This window comes from Monodelphis domestica, chromosome 5, assembly GCF_027887165.1.
Source record: "Monodelphis domestica isolate mMonDom1 chromosome 5, mMonDom1.pri, whole genome shotgun sequence".
NCBI lineage: Eukaryota > Metazoa > Chordata > Mammalia > Didelphimorphia > Didelphidae > Monodelphis > Monodelphis domestica.
In genome coordinates this window covers 161,023,211-161,042,725 of record NC_077231.1, presented here as the reverse complement: position 1 = coordinate 161,042,725, position 19,515 = coordinate 161,023,211, and the positions used below count along the sequence as shown (strand labels likewise).

The following is a 19,515-nucleotide window of genomic DNA, read 5'->3' as shown; positions in this document are numbered from 1 at the left end:
TTTTCGAGATGTGCATTGCAGAAGACAGACATCTAAGCTGCTGGTGACAGTTTCAGTAATTCTCATATTTGAGCCAAGCTTACCTAAGTAAGTTAGGCTCAGTTCCAGCATCTGGTCTGGAGAGAGGGATAAAAGAAGGGTTTGTAGTCCTCTACCCCATGGAAACAAAGGAGAAAGCTTGGCTTATTTTTTTAGCCTACATTAATTTTCCAGTGGTACATTGATGTGACATTCAGTTAAGGAACATGTCAGGTCCTGTTTCCACTTAAATACATTATTTCCTTACAAGCCTGTGACATGATGTCACGTACACCCAATTACTTTTAGTTCACAGAAAATGTGATACAAACATTGGACCAAAGATAGTGACTGTATTAGGTAAGTGAGTCTTCTGACTTGAACATATCAATCAATGGCAAACACAGCAACTGTAAGATTCTGCATAAAACACTTCAGACCTGCTCTATTTGCTGGTGTGCCTGCCATGCTTTTCTCTATTTCTTTTCCACTAAGAGAGTTTATTCTTTCATAATGATAACAAGACATCAATCATATAACAGCTCATAAGTAGTTACTACACGATCAGAAAAGGCACGTCTCATATTTTTTTGAAAAACCAGCGACAATGTATATGTTTTGGTTTGTGTCAAACCCAGTTAATTAACAATACTGTCTGATAATGAAAAAGACACTTCAATATTAGAAAAAATGAAGTGCCATGTTATAATAGAACCTTCTTCAAGAAAAGTTCTAGACACAGACTTCTATTACTTTTACCAGACAAGTTGTCATTTCATAGTTTAATGTTAAATATCATTATATTTATTCATACTACATTTGGTCAAAAACCAGTACAAGAATTGCTTTGTCTTGCCAAAAAAAAAAGGACCAAAAAGGGTAATAGAAATAGAAATGTTTATCAATCACTCTTTTGGAGATTATACTCTAACTTAATAGACTAATCATAGATGTCTCATGTTGTAGTTGAACTGAACGAAGAGAAATATTAAAATATTATTTCTAGGAAACATCTTTTGTAGACTAACAGAGGCAGATTTTAAATCTTTTTATAGGGTTGGATTTTGTCATTTTTTATTTCTCCCAAAATTTAAGTTTACTGAAATGTTCTAAAAATGCTGCTTATGATCTTTTTCTCATCAAGTCACCGTTTACATAAGCAGTATGTAAAGACCACACTGTATATAGGGAGCTAGGTGGCTCAGTGAATAGGGTGCCAGGCCTGGAGAGGGGAGGTCTTGGGTTCAAATATGACCTCAGACACTTCCTAGCTGGATGATTCTGGACAAATCACTTAATCTCAATTGCCTCACCTTTGCCACTCTTCAGTCTTTGAGCCAATTCTTACTACTGATTCTATGACTGAAAGTAAGACTTAAAAATAAAGACCACAGGATTCTGTGGAAGAGAGTAGACATTCAAGTGCCAGCATTGCCACAAGATAGCCTTAGGAAAATCACTTCAACTCTCTGAATATTTATTTCTTTGTCTGCATAATTAGACAATAATCTTGATCTTCCTTCCCTCAGGTCAGTTCTGAATTTGGAATGAAGACATGTGACTACACTTTGCAACGTGCAATGCAAATAAAAACGTAATTTCTAACAAAAATTGTAATTATTAGTCTACCACTTCAATCAGTTCTTTAACTATATAAGTGGCCACCAAAAGCTAATGGCTTAAGGAGAAGATTGTGACTTAAATAGCTGAAGTGTTACTTTTGCTCATTGTTTGGTCCATGAAGCTGGGCAGGGTTTTTATCCTTTTTGTGGAATTGCTTCCTCATGGGTAAAGCTGAAAAACTCCTTGAAGGCATTGGCTACAACATGATAATCATTTTATCTGTCCCATCACCTAACAAAATAGACTGTCAAAAGTTTTTGAGTATGAATAGATAAATATCCTATTTCATAGAGAAAGGTTTCTCTGCCAATAACTATAAGTACTGGTGACATCCATGATTAGGTTACAAGTTTGAATTCTTCTATTAAGCTGAATGAGGCAAAACAAAGAACTTGATTTAGAGCAGATAAATACCATAGAAAGCTAGCATTTATCTTCCCACAAATTACAGTGAGTGATATATAAAAGATTTATGGACTTAAGTTTTTTTTTCAGACTCAAAAATATTTTAATATTTTATATGAAAAGTTGTAGTAGTAAAGACATAAGCCCTGAAGTTATAGAAAAAAACAGACATCCCCATACAAACCACATAGGTGAGTGTCTAGCCAGTTTGGAACAAGCAGCAATGCAGACACCTTATGCTCATTTTTAATACATTTTAATACAATTAATTAATTGTTATTTAATTTAATACATTTTATCCAATTTATACATTTTAAGGAGTCTGGAAGATACAGCTTCATCTATTTAACAGTCATGAGAACAGTCAGCAAGAAAATGGAATCCAAGAGGGCCAGCCAGGATAAGAACCATAAATTGCTACGGATCAAAACTAAAGTTCAGCCCTCCCTTTTCCCTAGCCCATCTCCCTTCCTACTTCCTCAGGAAACCTGGATTCCACATCAACAGTGTCTCACTTAGGGGGCATGCCAGTCTGCAGTTATGTCATAGTGGGGGCTGTGTGTGTGTATGTACAAGCACAGACATATGTATGGTACCCAAAAAATTTGAAAAAATTTTGGGGCAAGAATTAAAGCCAAGAAGATCTAGGTTGACCAGTTGGTTCTTTAACACAATATAAGGCATAGGCATATACAAGGTACATTAATGTAATGCTGCCTAGTAAAGTGGATAGAGTATCAAAAGCATCAAGAATAAGAAAGACATGTTCAAAGTTTACTTATTCTTTGACTCTGCCCAAATTACTTCACCTCTTTGTGACTCAGTTTCCTCAGGTTGGTCTCAGTGTTCTTTAAAGTCCCTTATAGCATTACCAATGATCAAGATTAAGAGAAATTAAGGATCTAAGTGATCTTTACATAAGGAGGAGCTGGACAAGGTGGCTTCCAACTTTAAGATTCTATGATCAGTGATTTTTGTGTCTTTAACTTCCCAATTTTTTTTTTATAGAGGATAGAATTATTATGTGAAAAAAGGAAAAAAAAAATGGTAGAAGGAAGTATAGAGGGTTTGAGCTTCATGAGTGGAAAGTGTCCACACACATTAAATGATGGTTATATCAAAGTTAGTGGGAAAGTATAAAAAATAAAATTAAAATCCTTCAGTAGATAGAATGTGCATTTCTGATAGTCAACATTGTCTTTAGCTTTAGTGGTATTGAATTGAGAGCAATAAAATTAAGAGAAAACAAAACTTTCTCTTAAGTTTTCTAGCTAAAAAAATCAGAGATACTAAAATGTTTGTATTTCAGTGTTGTCAGTGAAAATAGTGTTTTGCTAAAGTGTTTTGCTGGGCTTGGGGGATCTTGTAAAAAAGAGTTTCTTTGTTAAAAAATAATTAAAATTTCTCAAGGCATGGTGATAGGGAAAGAAAAATGCTGTCACTGATGTTTCCATGATTTGAAATATGGAAAATATCGGGAAAGGATTCAAACACATATATAAGGAAAAAATAAATCAAACCTTAAAGACTTCCAGTTCTTCCAAAATAAGTTCTCCACTAGCTGTACTATTAGTAGGCAGAACAACAACTTTCTGTATTGTACCACGATCTGGAACAAAAAATAGAACACATGACATATTAGATTTTTGCTGTGTATTTTTCCCCCAAGGAAAGAAATCCAGTTTGAAAAATGAAGAGATATATTCATTGAATTACTGCTTGAGAAAAATTTTACATGGCAATTAAAATAACCAAAACTTTTTTTTGCTCACATATCAAATTATTTTCATTTGTAAATGAACTAGTTTCAAAATCTCATATTTTTGAATGAACAATCTTTTTTTTAAATAACACAAAGTTTAAAGTTTGAACAATTTTTAAAGCATGTACATATTAGGTAGTGAGCAGTTATCTCCATTTGCTTTCAAAAAGTTGACAGTTTTTACCCAAAAGGACCTACTTTTGACACAGAAAGTAATATTCTCTAGAAATACAACTTGTAAGAGAAAGGAGAAACAATATAATATTGTTATTTTGCATCAGTGGTATTTTAGAGTGCTCCTCCCTAAACCTCTAGCCACCTACATTTAAAGTGATCCAGTAGTTTTCATTTTGAACTTTAAGGATGACTGTTCTGATTATTTCAAAACTATAAAATATAGATTTTAATAAAAATTAAATATTAGAGATTAGAAGATCCAGAATTGGCTAGAATACCGATATTCATAGTAATATTATATCTATGTGCATATGTGTTTTCAAATAAATACATATACATATATATCCAGAATGAAGATTGGGAAAGAGAGCTATGTGACAAGAGTAAAGGCTAAACTGTAGAAAGTCCATGCTTCTCACTGGTAGCCGTTGCACATCATACCATCTAAAGGAAATAGCTTTAGCACATAAAAGAAGAGTATGAATGGATTGTACTAGAAAAAGGAATATCCACATCAAGGAGATTAGAGATGACTGACACATCAAAGGATCAAATTACCTATAAGTATTTTGAAGTTAGAAGGGGAAAGGGGAAAGAAAATGGGTGTTGTCAATACTTATCCCTCTACAGAATAGGAACTAGAAATCCTTAAAGGAAAATAATTTAATTTCTCTGTTTTAGTTGCTTATCTTTGAAGTAAGGAAACTAACTAGTGATGTTGAGCTTCTATACATCTCTAAATTTTTAGACATGTGAAATAACAAAAAATCCATTAATTTTCTGATTCATTTCAAAAGCCAAATGAGCAAAAATACAAATAAATAAGAAGAGAAGGATCAAATAAAATACAAGAAATTCATTTATGATGTTTTTAATTACAGAGATTATGTGTTTATATCAAGTTCTAAATTTTAATCAGTCAATATTATATACAGTCATGATCTAGCAACTTTTTACATCCTAAAAATACTCTTTTTATTATGGAATGCTCATCCATATTGTGGAAAGTCTACAATGAAAATCCACATAGTAGAATTGGAGAAGATAAATTGGTACTACTTAGTGAGATGCCACAATTCTCAAATTAGTTTTTAGTTTTCACTCAGATGAGTGTTAAAGACTCTGACATAAAATATTCTCTTTCCTGTTAAGAGTTTCTATCTAAACTAATTGACACATTCAAAATAAGAAAACAATTTGGATTTTTAAATCCTGAAGACTAAGAAACTACTAAGTAAAATTTAAAAAATCTCAAACTCGTTTTTGCTAAAAAACCACAAGATATATTTACATGATGCTGAAACATGACCCAATTGTTGAAAATTCAAAAGGGAGAAATCTTTAAAAGTTGCAAGGCACATTCTAAAATTTTAAAGCCACATCTTCCATCACACTCAAAAACAAACATGAACACAAAGCCTGATGATCGTAGTGTATAAACAAGGTTGTTTGGACTTTTAGTTTCTTCAAAAATTTGAATTACACTAAATTCATCACTTCATATGTAAAAATTATACCTAACTGATTTGTCCCTAGTCTCACAGCCAGGAAGTATCTAAATCCAGAACTTGATATACTTAGCTGCTTCACATGATCTGCTTAGACCTCGGCTATTTTTTTTTTTAATGGGGCAATTTCTGTGATCAATTTTTAAGTGCAAGAATGTAATTTTTCATCTTGGAAGAGAGGGTATTGAACCAAAGGAGCTAGATAACATCATAACTGCTTGCCTCCCCCACTTCAATTTCAGTTATCTTCTAGGAAAATATTACTCACTGAAGTAGCGTAAAAGTCATCAAAGCTTGGGAAACTAAAGTAGGTGTATGTAGTGAGAAGGAATGAGGTGGTGAGGTGAGGGCCACAAGTGTTTTAGAGAATAGAAAGAGAGAAGGGAAAACCATTATCATTTTTGGTTTACATCATCAAACACACACAAATATAATGAAGAAAGTTCTGGGACTATGGTTCACTGATGCTGACTGTAATGACCAATATGTATCATTAAGTAACCTAGATAGCCTTGGTAAATTGTAGCTATAGTGGGGAATATTCATGACCATGAAATTAAAGCCTTGATTACAAAAATGCCCAGAGATGTAATGATGCCTTCTGATAAAGGGGGAAAAAAACTCTCAAATGAGGAAGTTGATTGCTTATTATCATATTTTCCAAGTACTGTCCTTTTTTATGCCACCAGGAAACCTTGGAAATCAAAAGTTTTATTCATAAGGTCCAAATATTTAAATATTATTAATCTCCCTGATATAAAAAAGAAAAAAAGGAAATATTTGTATGAATTAACTTAGAATTGTAGCATTAGAAACAAATTATAGATGTAAAGGACCTAAGAAGTCTTCTCTTATGAAAACCACTAGCAGATCAATCAATAAGCATTTTGGAAAGCACTGTTTTAGGCATTTAGGATAAACAGACCAAAAAAACTGAAAAATAACTGCTCAAAAGGAGCTTATATTCTATCAGAAGCATGAATCCCCTCTATTGCAACCCTTGAAAATAGCCCTTTATAAAATGAATATCTTCGAGGAGGACAGAATTTGTGTCAAAAAAACAACTCATTTTCTTTTTGGACAACTTGAAGGGTTAGAAACAATTTGTTAATATTTTTCATAAACCTATTACCCCAAAATACTTAACTATTTCTCAGCAGCAACTTGGACCTGCTATATGTCAATCCAGGTTTTACTCTCATATAGCAAATAGACAAAGTTATGTATTGCTGGCTATCAACCACCCATTACCCAATTATTTTATTTTATTTTTACATATACTTTCTTCTGGATGAAAGGGAGACCATGCAGTTCTGGGCAAGTGCTGATTTTTTATTTATAGGATTTTGATATTTCTAATGCTTACTACTTTTGTGGCCTTGGTCAAATCATTTAACAACTCTGAAAATCAATTTGCTCATCTTTAAATTAGGGGGCTACAATATAGTTTTTGAGATCTTTTCCAACTCTACCTGTTTGATCCTCCACACCACTAATTATTATGATATAATTCTTCCCAATATTTTTATTTGTTCTTCTCTCTATAATAGCATATAGAATAAATTATATAATTAAGAAAATAAAATATCATGTACAATTGATTTTCTAAAAATTTAACTTTAATTTTGAATAATGTCAATTTGGAGGTACTTAAAATCTTATTACTTTAAAAAAATTCTCAGTATCCCAAGAAGCCTTTTAAAATGCTAACTAAGACAAGAAAATATATGGTAAAAGACTGTAGACTAAGACTCTTGTGAAATAAGAGGGTGATGGATAGAATCCATGACATGGTTCTAATAATGAAAAGATTATATACTTTTTACATGAAGACCTGGTTGTGGCCTGGTCCCTAAGAAACAGTTGGAATTAACAAAATGGAGCCAATTTTAACTTCTTATTTCTATTATATTAATTCAGGAAACAAACTATTTTTTTAAACCCTTACCTTCCATCTTGGAATCAATACTATGTATTGGTTCCAAGACAGAAGAGTGGTAAGGGCTAGGCAATGGGGGTTAAGTGACTTGCCTAGGGTGACATAGCTGGGAAGTGTCTGAGACCAGATTTGAACCTAGGACCTTCTGTCTCTAGGCCTGGCTTTCAATCCACTGAGATACTCAGCTGCCCCCTAAAATATATTATTTTTGCTAAACAAAAGTGGCTTACATTGAATGGTACCATGTTCCTATCTGCTACTTAGATTCTATAAACAATAGTCCCGGTTTTTTCATATTTGACTTTTTAGTAGTACGTATCTATTAGTTATTGGCATAAGCTGTCTGGATAATTACTTCTGCTTCCTTCTCAACACTCAGCTCTCATTTTAACCAAATAACCCCCATCCCTGATCAAGTTTGTGTTTTGAGAGAACCATTGGGATAGTTCTAAAATACTCCATCCCGCCAACTCAGGCCTTTAAAGGTGAATTGCAGGATTCTTTAGACTCCAATATGACCAATACCAATATTTTCAACATGTAAATGGCAACTTTAGTGAGTTTCTATGGATTTCTTCCAATTCTGGGTCTTGGGGTAGAAGGTATAATCTTTTCTGTCTCTACCTCTATTCTCTACTTCTCTCTCAAAGAAAAAAATCCTACTTTTGTATACCTCTAGTTCTTGACAAGTTCTCTCTTATAGCAAACTTACATTTTTTTTTGGTAGATTCATCATTGCTCCTAACTCTGTACAACCTAAAAAGGTCAAGTTTAATTCATTTTCCACATGAAAATTCTTCAGATATCTTAAGACATACATTATGATTTCCCTTTAGAATGTCTTCTAATTTACCGAGTTCCTTCAAACAATCTTCATATGGTAAGGACTCAAGACTCTTCACCAATATGGTTGCCCTTTTCTAGATACTCTTCTTATTATCAATGCTATTTTCGCATGTGGATCCAGGATCCTACATCTACAACCCTAAGGTACTTCAAAGATTATCCAGTCCAATGCCCTGTGCAAGTGAAGAAATTGCTTCTCAGGTAGTTTAAATTTATGGTACTCAGACCTGAAAATAATATTCTAGAGGTGGATTGACCAGGTCAGAATATAAAGATCAGTGTCTCTCAAGGCAGCCTAAGGACACCTTTGCTTTTATGGTTTTTAAATTTCACTATTAATTCAGATTCAGCTTATAATACACCCAAACATTTTGACCTTCCTATCTACCCACCAAAGGTGAATTTGGAAGATGTTGGTCATCCATAATACTCCAGATTAAGTATTTAAGTTAATTTTTTAAAATCTGAGTTTAAAACTTAAAATATGTCTTTACTAAGTTTTATATGATTTTTGGCCCCAAATTGTAGCTAGCCATAGTCTTTTTGGGATTCTGACTCAGTCATTCAGTGTGGTAGCTTCCCCCCCCCAGATTTCTGGGAAAGAGTCATCTGTTTTGACAAATCTTAAAATGTATTCTATTATTTTTTGGTCTCGTGATTCAATATACTCTATTGTTATTAGTTTGACAAATAGTAAGTACCTCTCTCCTTGGAGCCTTCAACTCTACCTCTACTCCTCTCTTCTCCCTCAGTGCCTTGATTAACTCATATAGTAGTTCTGTTGGTCCCATTTTATCATTCTTTGGATACCTTCTTTCCCTTGCACAAACTCATTGAGGGCTCCAGTTCACAACTTCACTATATTGTTGTATAGTTGTATATTTTTATCAATTAAAATACTAAAGAAATAGAAAATTAAATATTTTTCTCATCTTGCAGACAAGGTAGAATTTGAATACAAAAGAAAATTTAATAATCCTAATATTCGTCAAATCCAAACATATTACTATGATACCATAGGCTCACCTCAGCAATTCAGCAATTCTAGCTTCAAATCTTTCTTTTCCTTTCTATACTAGTTTAAATTCCAAAATGAATATTTCTTTCCATTTTCTAAAATTTGAAGTCTTTCCAGCTCAATAAAACTAAAAGCTAACTTTCCACTGACAGAAACCAACACCACAACTCACAGTAATAGACATCCTTATGGGCAGTCATATAAGGCCTATCTGTGCTAAACAACAGACCTCAGATTTTTATCCCAAGGATATACACCACTAAGTCAGGATTAGAAAATCTGGCAGGACATCAAGATCAAGGTCATTGTGTGGCTATCCATCCTGAATCCATTCTGTGAATAGACAAAAGCTTCCTATCTTAATACTTTCAAGCTGGAATCTCCTCTAGCTTTCCTTTCAAAGTGAAAGCTAAAGTAGGGGGAACATAGAGGCATATGTGACCATAAAAATCACTAATTAGTCACTGAATCATCCAGAGTTCTCCAGTTAAATCTTTCTGACCTTTCTGTCATTCCTGAAAGATGCTCTGCATTGTTACACATCTCAACTGTATTCTGAAATGCATTGCCTTTCTCCCTAGTATTAATAACCACTAGGTATACCAGATCTGATTAATAAAGAAAAAGTCTACATCAAAAGGATATATAAGTTCAAGGATGGCAAGACAATTCCAGATATTGGATCTGAATTAGTTCAATGGAGAATTGGGTGTAAGGTCAGGAGAAACTAAGTTTAAATCTCCATATAAAGCTTTACTAGCTTTTTTAAAAAAGGAGTAACTTTGCTTTTCTAATCTTCAATTTCATCATCTCTAAATGGCCATGGTAATATTATATCTCAAGTATGGTGTGAAGATCAAATAATGTAGAGTGATGGGGAAAGAGCATTACAACCTTACAAAGAGCTGACTTTACAATCTGGAATACCTGGTTCAAGATCTGCCTCTGGAACATTTTGGATTTGTGGATCCTGGCAAGTTGCCAGATGGCCCAAAGTTTCAAGAATCTCTCCAAAATTAAAACTCTAATTCCAACCTTAACCCTGAAGATCAGGCACTAATCTACATTGGATGAACTAATTGTCTCACCATGAATTTCCTCTATCAGAGCTATAGAACATGAACAAAAAATGAAATTCGTATGAATTGTTACAATAAGAAAATAGAAGAAGGGATGCAGAAAAATGGGTACTTTAATACACTGTTCATGGAACTGTGAACTGATCCAGTCATTTTGGAAAACAATTCAGATTTATACCCAGTGAATTATAAAACTGTGTAGACTTGTGGACCCAGCTGGGTCTGTTTCCTAAGGAGATCAAGGATAAAGGGAAAGAGTCTATATGCTCCAAAATATTTATATCCGCTCTCTTCGTGGTGACAAAAACCCCTAAAATTTGAGGGATGTCCATCAATTGAGGAATGCCTAAACAAATTGTGGTATATTTTTGTGATGGAATACTTCTGTGTCATAAGAAGTGATAAAAAGGTAATTTTAAAAACTTGGAAAGAACTACATGAGATAATAAACAGTGAAATGAGTAGAACCAAGTTAATATCATACACTGCTATATATTTAATATTTGAAGAATAAATTGTGAATCTAAACTTCAGAAATAAAAAATTGAAACATGAAAGATATACATATATAATATCTACTTGCCGATGCCTTCTATGATATGGGGAAGGGAGGAAGGGGCTGAGATACAATTCTATTAATTACAAAAAAATAGAGAATAAATAACTTAAAAGGTCACATAGATTTTTAGGGATAGAGTTAAAGGTTTGGACCCAGATCTTCTGCCTTGTATTAAAGCACTATAAGAATATGATACTTTATCAAAAAATTCTTATTCTTTTCTTCAATGAACAGCAAAAAAGATTAAATTTTAAAATTCAGATGTAAACATGAAGAACTAATGCCAGAACAGCAATAGTTATTGTAGTTTTTACATTTTTCAATAATATATTCTTTCTGTTCTTTAAATCATAAAAGCACAAAAATCTGAATTAAAATTCACTGAGTCTAAGTCATGGGTATAATCCTCACAAGGCAGTTAGCTACCTTAACACAGAGAAAACAGAGTATCAGTGTTCCCCATGGAGTTTCCAACTCTACCTTCTACCCTAGCCTGAATTCTTGTGAATGAATTTCATTGTTCACACAGGGAAATAAGTGAAGAAGTATGGGTAGAGTTTGGTAAAAATCCATCATCACTGTTGAGGAAAAAAAACCCTCAAATTTCATTTCCTTTTCATAATTGGTTAGTATTGCCCATCTGCATATATAAAAGGATGGAGATGTTAATAGTAAAATAGAAAATAATTCCAATGTAAGATGAAGCAACACATGAAAGTACTTTTAAAACATTACAAATGATAAATGTAAGGTGTTAATATTTTGCTAAAAACAAAATATATATCTACACATGTAAAGTCAGACTGAAAAAATTATCTGGATGATGAAAGAAATAAAAAAGTAAATCTTTGCATAAATTATCTGGTATTTCTATACAATTCTGTGTTTAGGATTAATTTATGAAGACACTTGCCTTCAGTGTTAAATGGCTAATTACCTCTAAAGACTTCACTTTACTTTCTTTAGATATGGATTCAGTAAAGTTCAAAATAATATTTAATAATAAATAAGAAATTAAATTAAATTAGGAAAAGTCTGGCTTTAAAAATAACTGAACTTGAAAAAACAAGATCAATAAAAAAAAATCCTCTCCATAGTAATGAAGGTTGCTCACCATTCTTAGAGGCACTTATTTTAACTGTAGATTCTATTTCCTCCTTTATTAAAATCTAGTGGAGTGCCATCCTTTTGCTAGACTCTGGTTGGTTTCTTTCTTTCTTTTATTTTTTTTCCTTTCTTTTTCTTTTTTTTTAATTTTGCTATTTAAGAAAAGGCACTATCATACTTAAATTTCTCTCAATTCTCATGTGTTTGTAGTATTCTTGCTATCAAGTTCTATGAAAAACTCTATAAGAAACCTTAGGTGTCCCTGGATACTGCTTTGTAAGACAATGAAGTTTATATTAAAAAATATTAAGTGACTACTACATGCATTTGGTCTGTCAATAAGCTTTTATTAGGTGCCTACCATGTACCAGGTACTGTTCTCTAAGTGCTGGGAGATAAAAACAAAACAGTACTTCTCCTTAAAGAGCTTGTATACTACCAAGATATTGGGGATACACTGTGCAAAAAGAAGTAAAACGCAAAATGGACAAGAAAGGAAACAAGCCACTACTGAGCAGAGCCTGGATGAAAGATAAGGATTCTAGAAGGTGAAGAATAAAAGGGATCTTATTCCAGGTTTGAGCTTTGTGAGAAAAGAGGAGAGTAAAGTATGAGTTTGAGGAATGCCTACCTGTTGAAGCTGGCTGGAACATACTGGAAGGGGAAAGAGTATGAAAAGCCATGATTTACCAAAGGATCATTGAATCCTAGGAATCGTAAAATAAGAATCTGAAGGGTCCTTAGAACCTATCTACTCTAACTCATTTATTTTATAGATGAGTAAACCGAGTTCTGAAGAGCTTGGCCTCAGAAACTAACTCGGTGACCCTGAGTAAGTTGCTTAATCTTTTTGCCTCAGTTTCCTTATTTGTCAAATGAAGTAGAGAAACAAACCACTGTAGCATCTTCATTAAGAAAACCTCAAATGACATCAAGAAAGCATAACTGAAAATTACTGAACATCAGCAAGCTCAATTTGAGAGTTTAAGTGACTTTTCCAGGGTCACACAGCATGTTATGTTCCAAGATAAGATTTGAATTTGGGTCTTTAAGACCTCAAGTCCAGCATTCTATTTAGTGTACTACTTACCTGCCTCAAGAACTTCTGAGACGACTCGCTTTTATAAATGAGGGAACCTAAGCTCAGGGAGGTTACTCATATAACTTGCCCAAGGTCCCATAGAATAGAAGGAGGCTCTTATCCCAACTCATCTGAATGCAGCCAGTGTTCTTTGATTTCTGTCATCCTGGATTAACAAACAGTAGCCTTCCTGGGCACTAAATGCACTGCTTATGGTATGAAACGTATGGCTCTGCAGCTCATTAAGAGTATGTCATTCTAAGACTGTTCCTGCCAGAATGCTTCAGTCTCCTACCCAGGCAGCAATCGTGTAACACAAGGGCTTAGACACAAATGGGGCATCTACTTGAAAACTTGACACTTTCATAGGGCTTAGCAAAGCCAAGGTTCCAACACAGACTCTATACAAAGAAAGCTTATAAGAAAGCCTGATCCAGAAAAGGCTACATGAGAAGCCAGGACAGAAACCACATGAATGCACCCCATGTTAGGAATTAATAATGATACTAAATCATCCTAAATCTCTAACACCCATTCACAGGAATCGTCCGGCTTTTATCAAAAACCACATGTCATCCTGATTCATGAAGAGTGAGAAAATATAAATATGCCTAAATGTGTCTGAACCTGACCCAGACATTTAAATATTTTTATAACTGTAGCCGCATTAAAGAAAACAGGCACTGTCTCTTGACTATGCAATACAGTGGACTTGGAACAATCACTTTGCATTACAAGCAGTAGGTGGCAATGTTAAAATGGAAATGTTAATATCAAGAAAACCCTTGCCTGCTGTTTTATTACTTTCCCCCGAGCTTAAAATGCTCTCTCACACACATTTATACACACAGACACCAACAAATTAAAACACGCTGCTTTATAAAATAAAATTGGCTCCCCCCTTCAACACACTAAATTGTGATCTATTGGCAGTCTGAAAATGGGAAAACACAACAATGATGTTATTTATTCTTGGGAAGAAACTTTAATTACTAGACTTGTATCATAAAAATGAAGCTTTTTCCCAGAGATAAGAGAAGTATTAAAATTTTATAGTGAAAAATAATCTTAATATGTAATTATTAGATTTAGCGATAGATACACATATATTTTAACTTTCACATCAAGAATTCTCATTTTCTAAAATTTTGTTATAATTCAACAAACATCTAGTAAGTGCCTATTATGGGAAAGATACCATTTGTCTCATTCAGAATACAAAGACAAAAAATAACCAGTCTTTGCCCTAAAGAAATATATGTTCTATTGGAAATATTGTTCATCAAAAGCAGATTTATTATAGAAAGAGCAAGAAGATAACAAGAGGACATGTGTTAGGATCAGTAGAGAGTTGGGCTTTGAATCAGTAAGACTAAGTCCAAACTCAGAAACTTCTTAGTGATGGGTTTCCTAGCAAGTCACTTAACCTTTCTCAGCCTCAGTTTCCTCATTTTCAAAATAAGGATAATCATTGAAGCAATTAATTGAGGGCTGTTGGGAGAATCAGATGAAATGAAACAATGTAAAGTGCTTTACATGTATTAAGGTAAAATTTAGTTATCAGTCCTTATTAGAAGTAATTCTATGTCATGTCCGTCTAGCTTTGATTTTGACACCACACAAAACAGAATGAGTCTGGCCACTAAAAATGACAGACTAGAACCAAAATATCTTAGATCTGCCATAGTAATCCATCAGGAAATGCTGATGTTAATTGTAACTGTGACAAGTCTGTCTACTCACCACCAAGGGATTTTAGGACAACAAATCTCCAGTAATTTTTAAATTGAAAAAAAAATTATACAATGTGGTGTTTACATTCTTCTCAATGCACTGACACAAAGTACTCTCTTTAATATCTCATTTGACAACTAATATCTTCAACTAATTTCTCCAAGACTCACAGAAGACACAGAGCAAGAAAAACGTTTTCTTTATTGTGATAGCAACTCAATCAATATTATTTATGACAGATGAAAAGCTTTGTGCCTTTAATAGAGTGATTCATTTTTAGGTAGGACAGGGAAGCAACTGCGAGGAAGGTTGGTACCACCTAAGACATGTTTTACTCTTTCAAGAAAAAGCACTACCTATTACCTTAAAGAATGATGAACATAACAAGCTATATTTAATTCAGCCTTCTGGTAGTAAATTGCAGAAAAGGTTCCTTTACCTTCCATTAGATACAAATAAATAGATCTAAATTAAATTCTCAAACCTTCCTTGAAAGGTTCGATGTAGGGTTCTTGACCCATGGTCCATGGACTCCCAAGGGGACCTGTAGATAACTTCAGTGTTCTATAAACTCAGATTGGAAAAAGTGGCATTTTTATTTTCATTAACCACTAGCTGAAATTTGGCATTTCCTCCAATTATTACTTTAGGCAACAAACATTATTCTGAGAAGGGTTATATATAGGTTTCATCAATCTGCCAATAGGCTCATATCTTGCCTCCTCAAAAAAAAGAATTATGATGACATCCTGTTCTGCAATAGTTGGAAAGTTCAGATGCTTATCCAGGATACAATTTTAGAAGATTCAAAAAATCTCCAAAGTAGTTGGGTCTCCAGTGATGACTTTATCTATTCTGAAATAGGAATCATCTCTTTTACTTCCCTGACTCCCTTTAGCTTCTATTGGACTGCCTCCAATATTAGGCAACTCATCCTTCACTGGGAAAAAAAAAAAACCCTATTGGTCGAATTTCCTTAATGTGCATTAAAAGACATCTGTCTAATTTCATATTCTGCTTAAAATTACAGTGTGGCCATATGAGGCAATGTGCATATGATTACTTGGTCAAAGAAAACACTTCTTCATTATTGCCATCTTTTTGAAAAGATGCTGTTTACATAGGAATTTACATTGCAGTTCACATTTTCTATTAGTCTATCACTTTGGTTATAATCTACAAGAGGAATGTGTGGTTTCCTTAAGTATATTAAATTAAAAGCATATGCTGAAATGCCATTTTTGAAAATGACACATCTTAAAAAGATACCAACACCCTCATTTTTTTCTAAGTCTATGTGCTTTTTCCAGCAAACTATGTGGTAAGAAATCACAATGAAATGGTGAAAAGCATTCTTGTAGCAGTCTTGTCTTTAGTTCAACATTACAATCTGGCTTACACATATTCTCAGAAACTTTAGCCTTGGTTTTCAGTATGTTTGTATAATTTCCATTCCCAAAGGCTTTCACAGAAAGGGAATTTAAAACTAACCCTCATGCAGATTTCCAAAGGCATACAAAAAAGTTAGGGCAAGACAATTACTTAAATTATTTGAAAATGAATGAGAAGGAATGACACTGAAATGCTTCCTTCCATCTTTCAGGAAAATCAAAGTACCCAAGAACACTTTTATTCAGTCATTAGTGTGGAAAAAATATATGTATGTAAATTGGTTTTAACTAAATAGGTATTAGTATTAAATAATATTTTTCCTAAAGAAGGTATTAATATCTTAATTAACTCTATCAGTTATGTGGATATTAGTTTATCTAAAAGTTTTAAGACTTAAAAATGATAAAATGAAGCACAAATTATTTTAAAATATATTATATTTATATTCTACACTAAAAAGACAAAAATAAAGTTACCACATTCTAAATAAGTTTGATAGTTATAATTTATCTGTCAGTCTGTAAATCCATAAAAGTAATGCTTAATATTGATTCATAAATTAGTTCAGTGAATAATGCCACTTGAATAGTATAGTGAAAAATGAAAAACAAAACAAAATATCCTGTGATTAGAGCTTAACCAAGGATACAAGAATAGACATAATTTATAATATTTTGTTATGCTTAAGAACATTATTTTTTCCTATTGTGGCTGTATTATTTCCATGAGAAAAGTGGCAAGAATCTCTTTTTTTTTACAAACTAATTTTTGAAGGAAGCTTTGCTTATCTAAATAGTAATAGAATATGAACTACTTTTAAGTATGAATTCTTTCATTCTTTGTACTTGTATCTTTAATGCCTATCCCAGTGTTAAGCACATTGGAGGTGCTTAAATAAATGCTTATGGATTGATTTTCTGCTTCCTTAATCTCAAGATAGGAAGGTATCTTCTGTCTTTTTGATCATTTTCTTATTTATCTGTCTGGTTAAGATTATTTTTATTCAATAACCCACTTAAAGTAAATGAATATTGGGGCTTAATGAGACATCAGAGATTATTTAACCCTCAATTCCCTGTTTTTCTAGGGAAGGTTTTTTCTAGGGTTTTTCTAGGAGAGACCTAACGATGTTAACTGACAGTTGGCCAAGGAGGGGTATGTTTGGGTGGTACAGTGAATAGAGCAGTCTAAACCTAGAATCAGGAAGACCCTAAGTTCAAATACAGATTCATATTCTTATTAATCATGTAACATTGGACAAGTCATCTAATCCTGTTTGCCTCAATTTCCTCCTCCGTATAATGAGCTGCAGAAGAAAATGGCAACCTACTTCAGTACTTGTGTCAAGAAAACCCCAAATGGGGTCTTCAAAGAGTTGGAGACAATTTAAGTAACTCAACAATAAAGATATAAAAATGTTGTTGAGAACAGCAACAGGAATGATAACTCAACAAGATTTATTACATCAAGGAAACATCCTTGAAGAGAACATATTTGAAGAAGTATTTATAGTTCCCAAATCATTTATTTAAAATAACTAAATAACAATGAAAATCTCTAGTCCTATAATTTTGTTGATGTAGGGAATTTGCCATTGAAGAAACCTTCTTCTAGGACACTTTTTTGGGGGGGAGAGTATGATGTAATAGTCTTAGATAGTTACTTAGAATACTATGAGATTAATTGATTTGCCCCAGAGTTACACAGCCAGAACATGTCAAAAATTAGTCTTGAACCCATATCTTATTGGCTTTGATGCCAACACTCTTTAGTATACCACATTGCCTTAGAATCACTAGGCATTAAAATATTCAGCATTGGAATATTTTAAACTTTTCTGTACTTGAAGAGGGCTTAATTCACTTCCTAGTGGCTTGTTTAAAATATGTTACAGAATAATATATGGTGAAGGATCCTAGGAAACCAAGTATATAGTACAAACCTCCCATTTTATGGATAAGAACATTGAAGTTCAGTATTTAAGTCCAGGTCATATTCCAATAAGCTTTCTACTGCCCTTTTCCCCCAATAGTGATTCTGTATTCATTTTATTCTTGGTCTTTTCTAATTATAGAATATTGAATTTGGAAAAAGGCTATTCTATGTTCTGCAATTTAAAAACAGTGAAATTGAAGTCTTAAGAAGATGTGTCATTCTTTATACAGTTAGATACAGTAGATCCAGTACTAAGATCTATTCTCCCAATTTCCTGCTATGCCACACCTGTCTTAATAACTCAATTACTGGCCCAAAAATATATTCCAGATGCTCCAAAGATAGAAAACTATGATGTAAAGACAGAAAAAAACTGTCCAAAGAATAAAAAAGGAAAATCAAACAAATTTTCAAAAAGAATATGATCAATATTTTAGAAGTTTTTACTGTGGATGTTAGATATAAGTGTAAAGATTTCTCTAAACAGAAACAAAGCTTCAGGGTTTGGGATATTTAAATATTTGAGAACTTCAAAAGCATTGCTTATTGGTCTTCAATTTGCTACTTTGAATTCCTTTTTAAAAAAGATAATTCCTCTAATGGAAATGCATGCTTTTCAAATATTTCATTGTATTCTATTTTCACCTATAGTTATATTGCATCCAGTGATAGCATTAAGGATAATTGATGTCTTTGCTTCCCCAACTCCTAAAACAACTTAGTACATAGTAATTTTTAAAAAAAATTCTTCTTGATTGACTCATTGGAAGTGATTTGAATTCAAATATTGTATAAAATATTGTATAGTATATTTTGTATCTCTTTAGTGCTCAGAACAATGCCTTACATATAGTAGAGGTTCAATAAATATACATTCATTAAGAATGATTCCTTATGTAAACCTTTAGCAATAATTTCTAGCAATGTTTTGCATTCATCATAAAGTTTTGTCAATACCAAATTCAAGATATATGTTATTTGACCCAATGTGACATCTGTCCCAAGTCATGAATCATGATTAAACCTCAAAATTTATATTTCTATCAGTAAGTTCTTCACATATTTTTATACAACTTTAGGTAGGTAGCTTAGTAAATCAGAAGTTTGATGAGAGAAGGAAGGAGTGAGGGAGACAGAGGGATAGTGGCAAAGGGAGAGAGAGAGACAGACAGACTATATTGAATATTTTTTACTTGGTTTCAGCCATACTGTAAGGAAAAAAGGTTAATTATATAAAAAAGGTTGGACTGAGTTACATTTAAAATTGGGTCACCAGGAATTTATATTAATTCCAAAGAGGTTTATTTACTATATATTTACAAAATATAGAGA

General features: G+C 32.9%; 1 protein-coding gene across 1 annotated transcript in view; it reads right to left on the bottom strand.

The window, feature by feature from the left end:
- The window catches only part of SEMA3C (semaphorin 3C), a 180,260-nt gene that overhangs the window by 22,549 nt on the left and 138,196 nt on the right, over positions 1 to 19,515 (bottom strand). Inside the window, exon 13 of the mRNA XM_001370101.5 lies at positions 3,567 to 3,655. Within this exon, the coding sequence (XP_001370138.2) occupies positions 3,567 to 3,655 (89 nt within the window). The remainder of the gene's footprint in view (positions 1 to 3,566; positions 3,656 to 19,515) is intronic.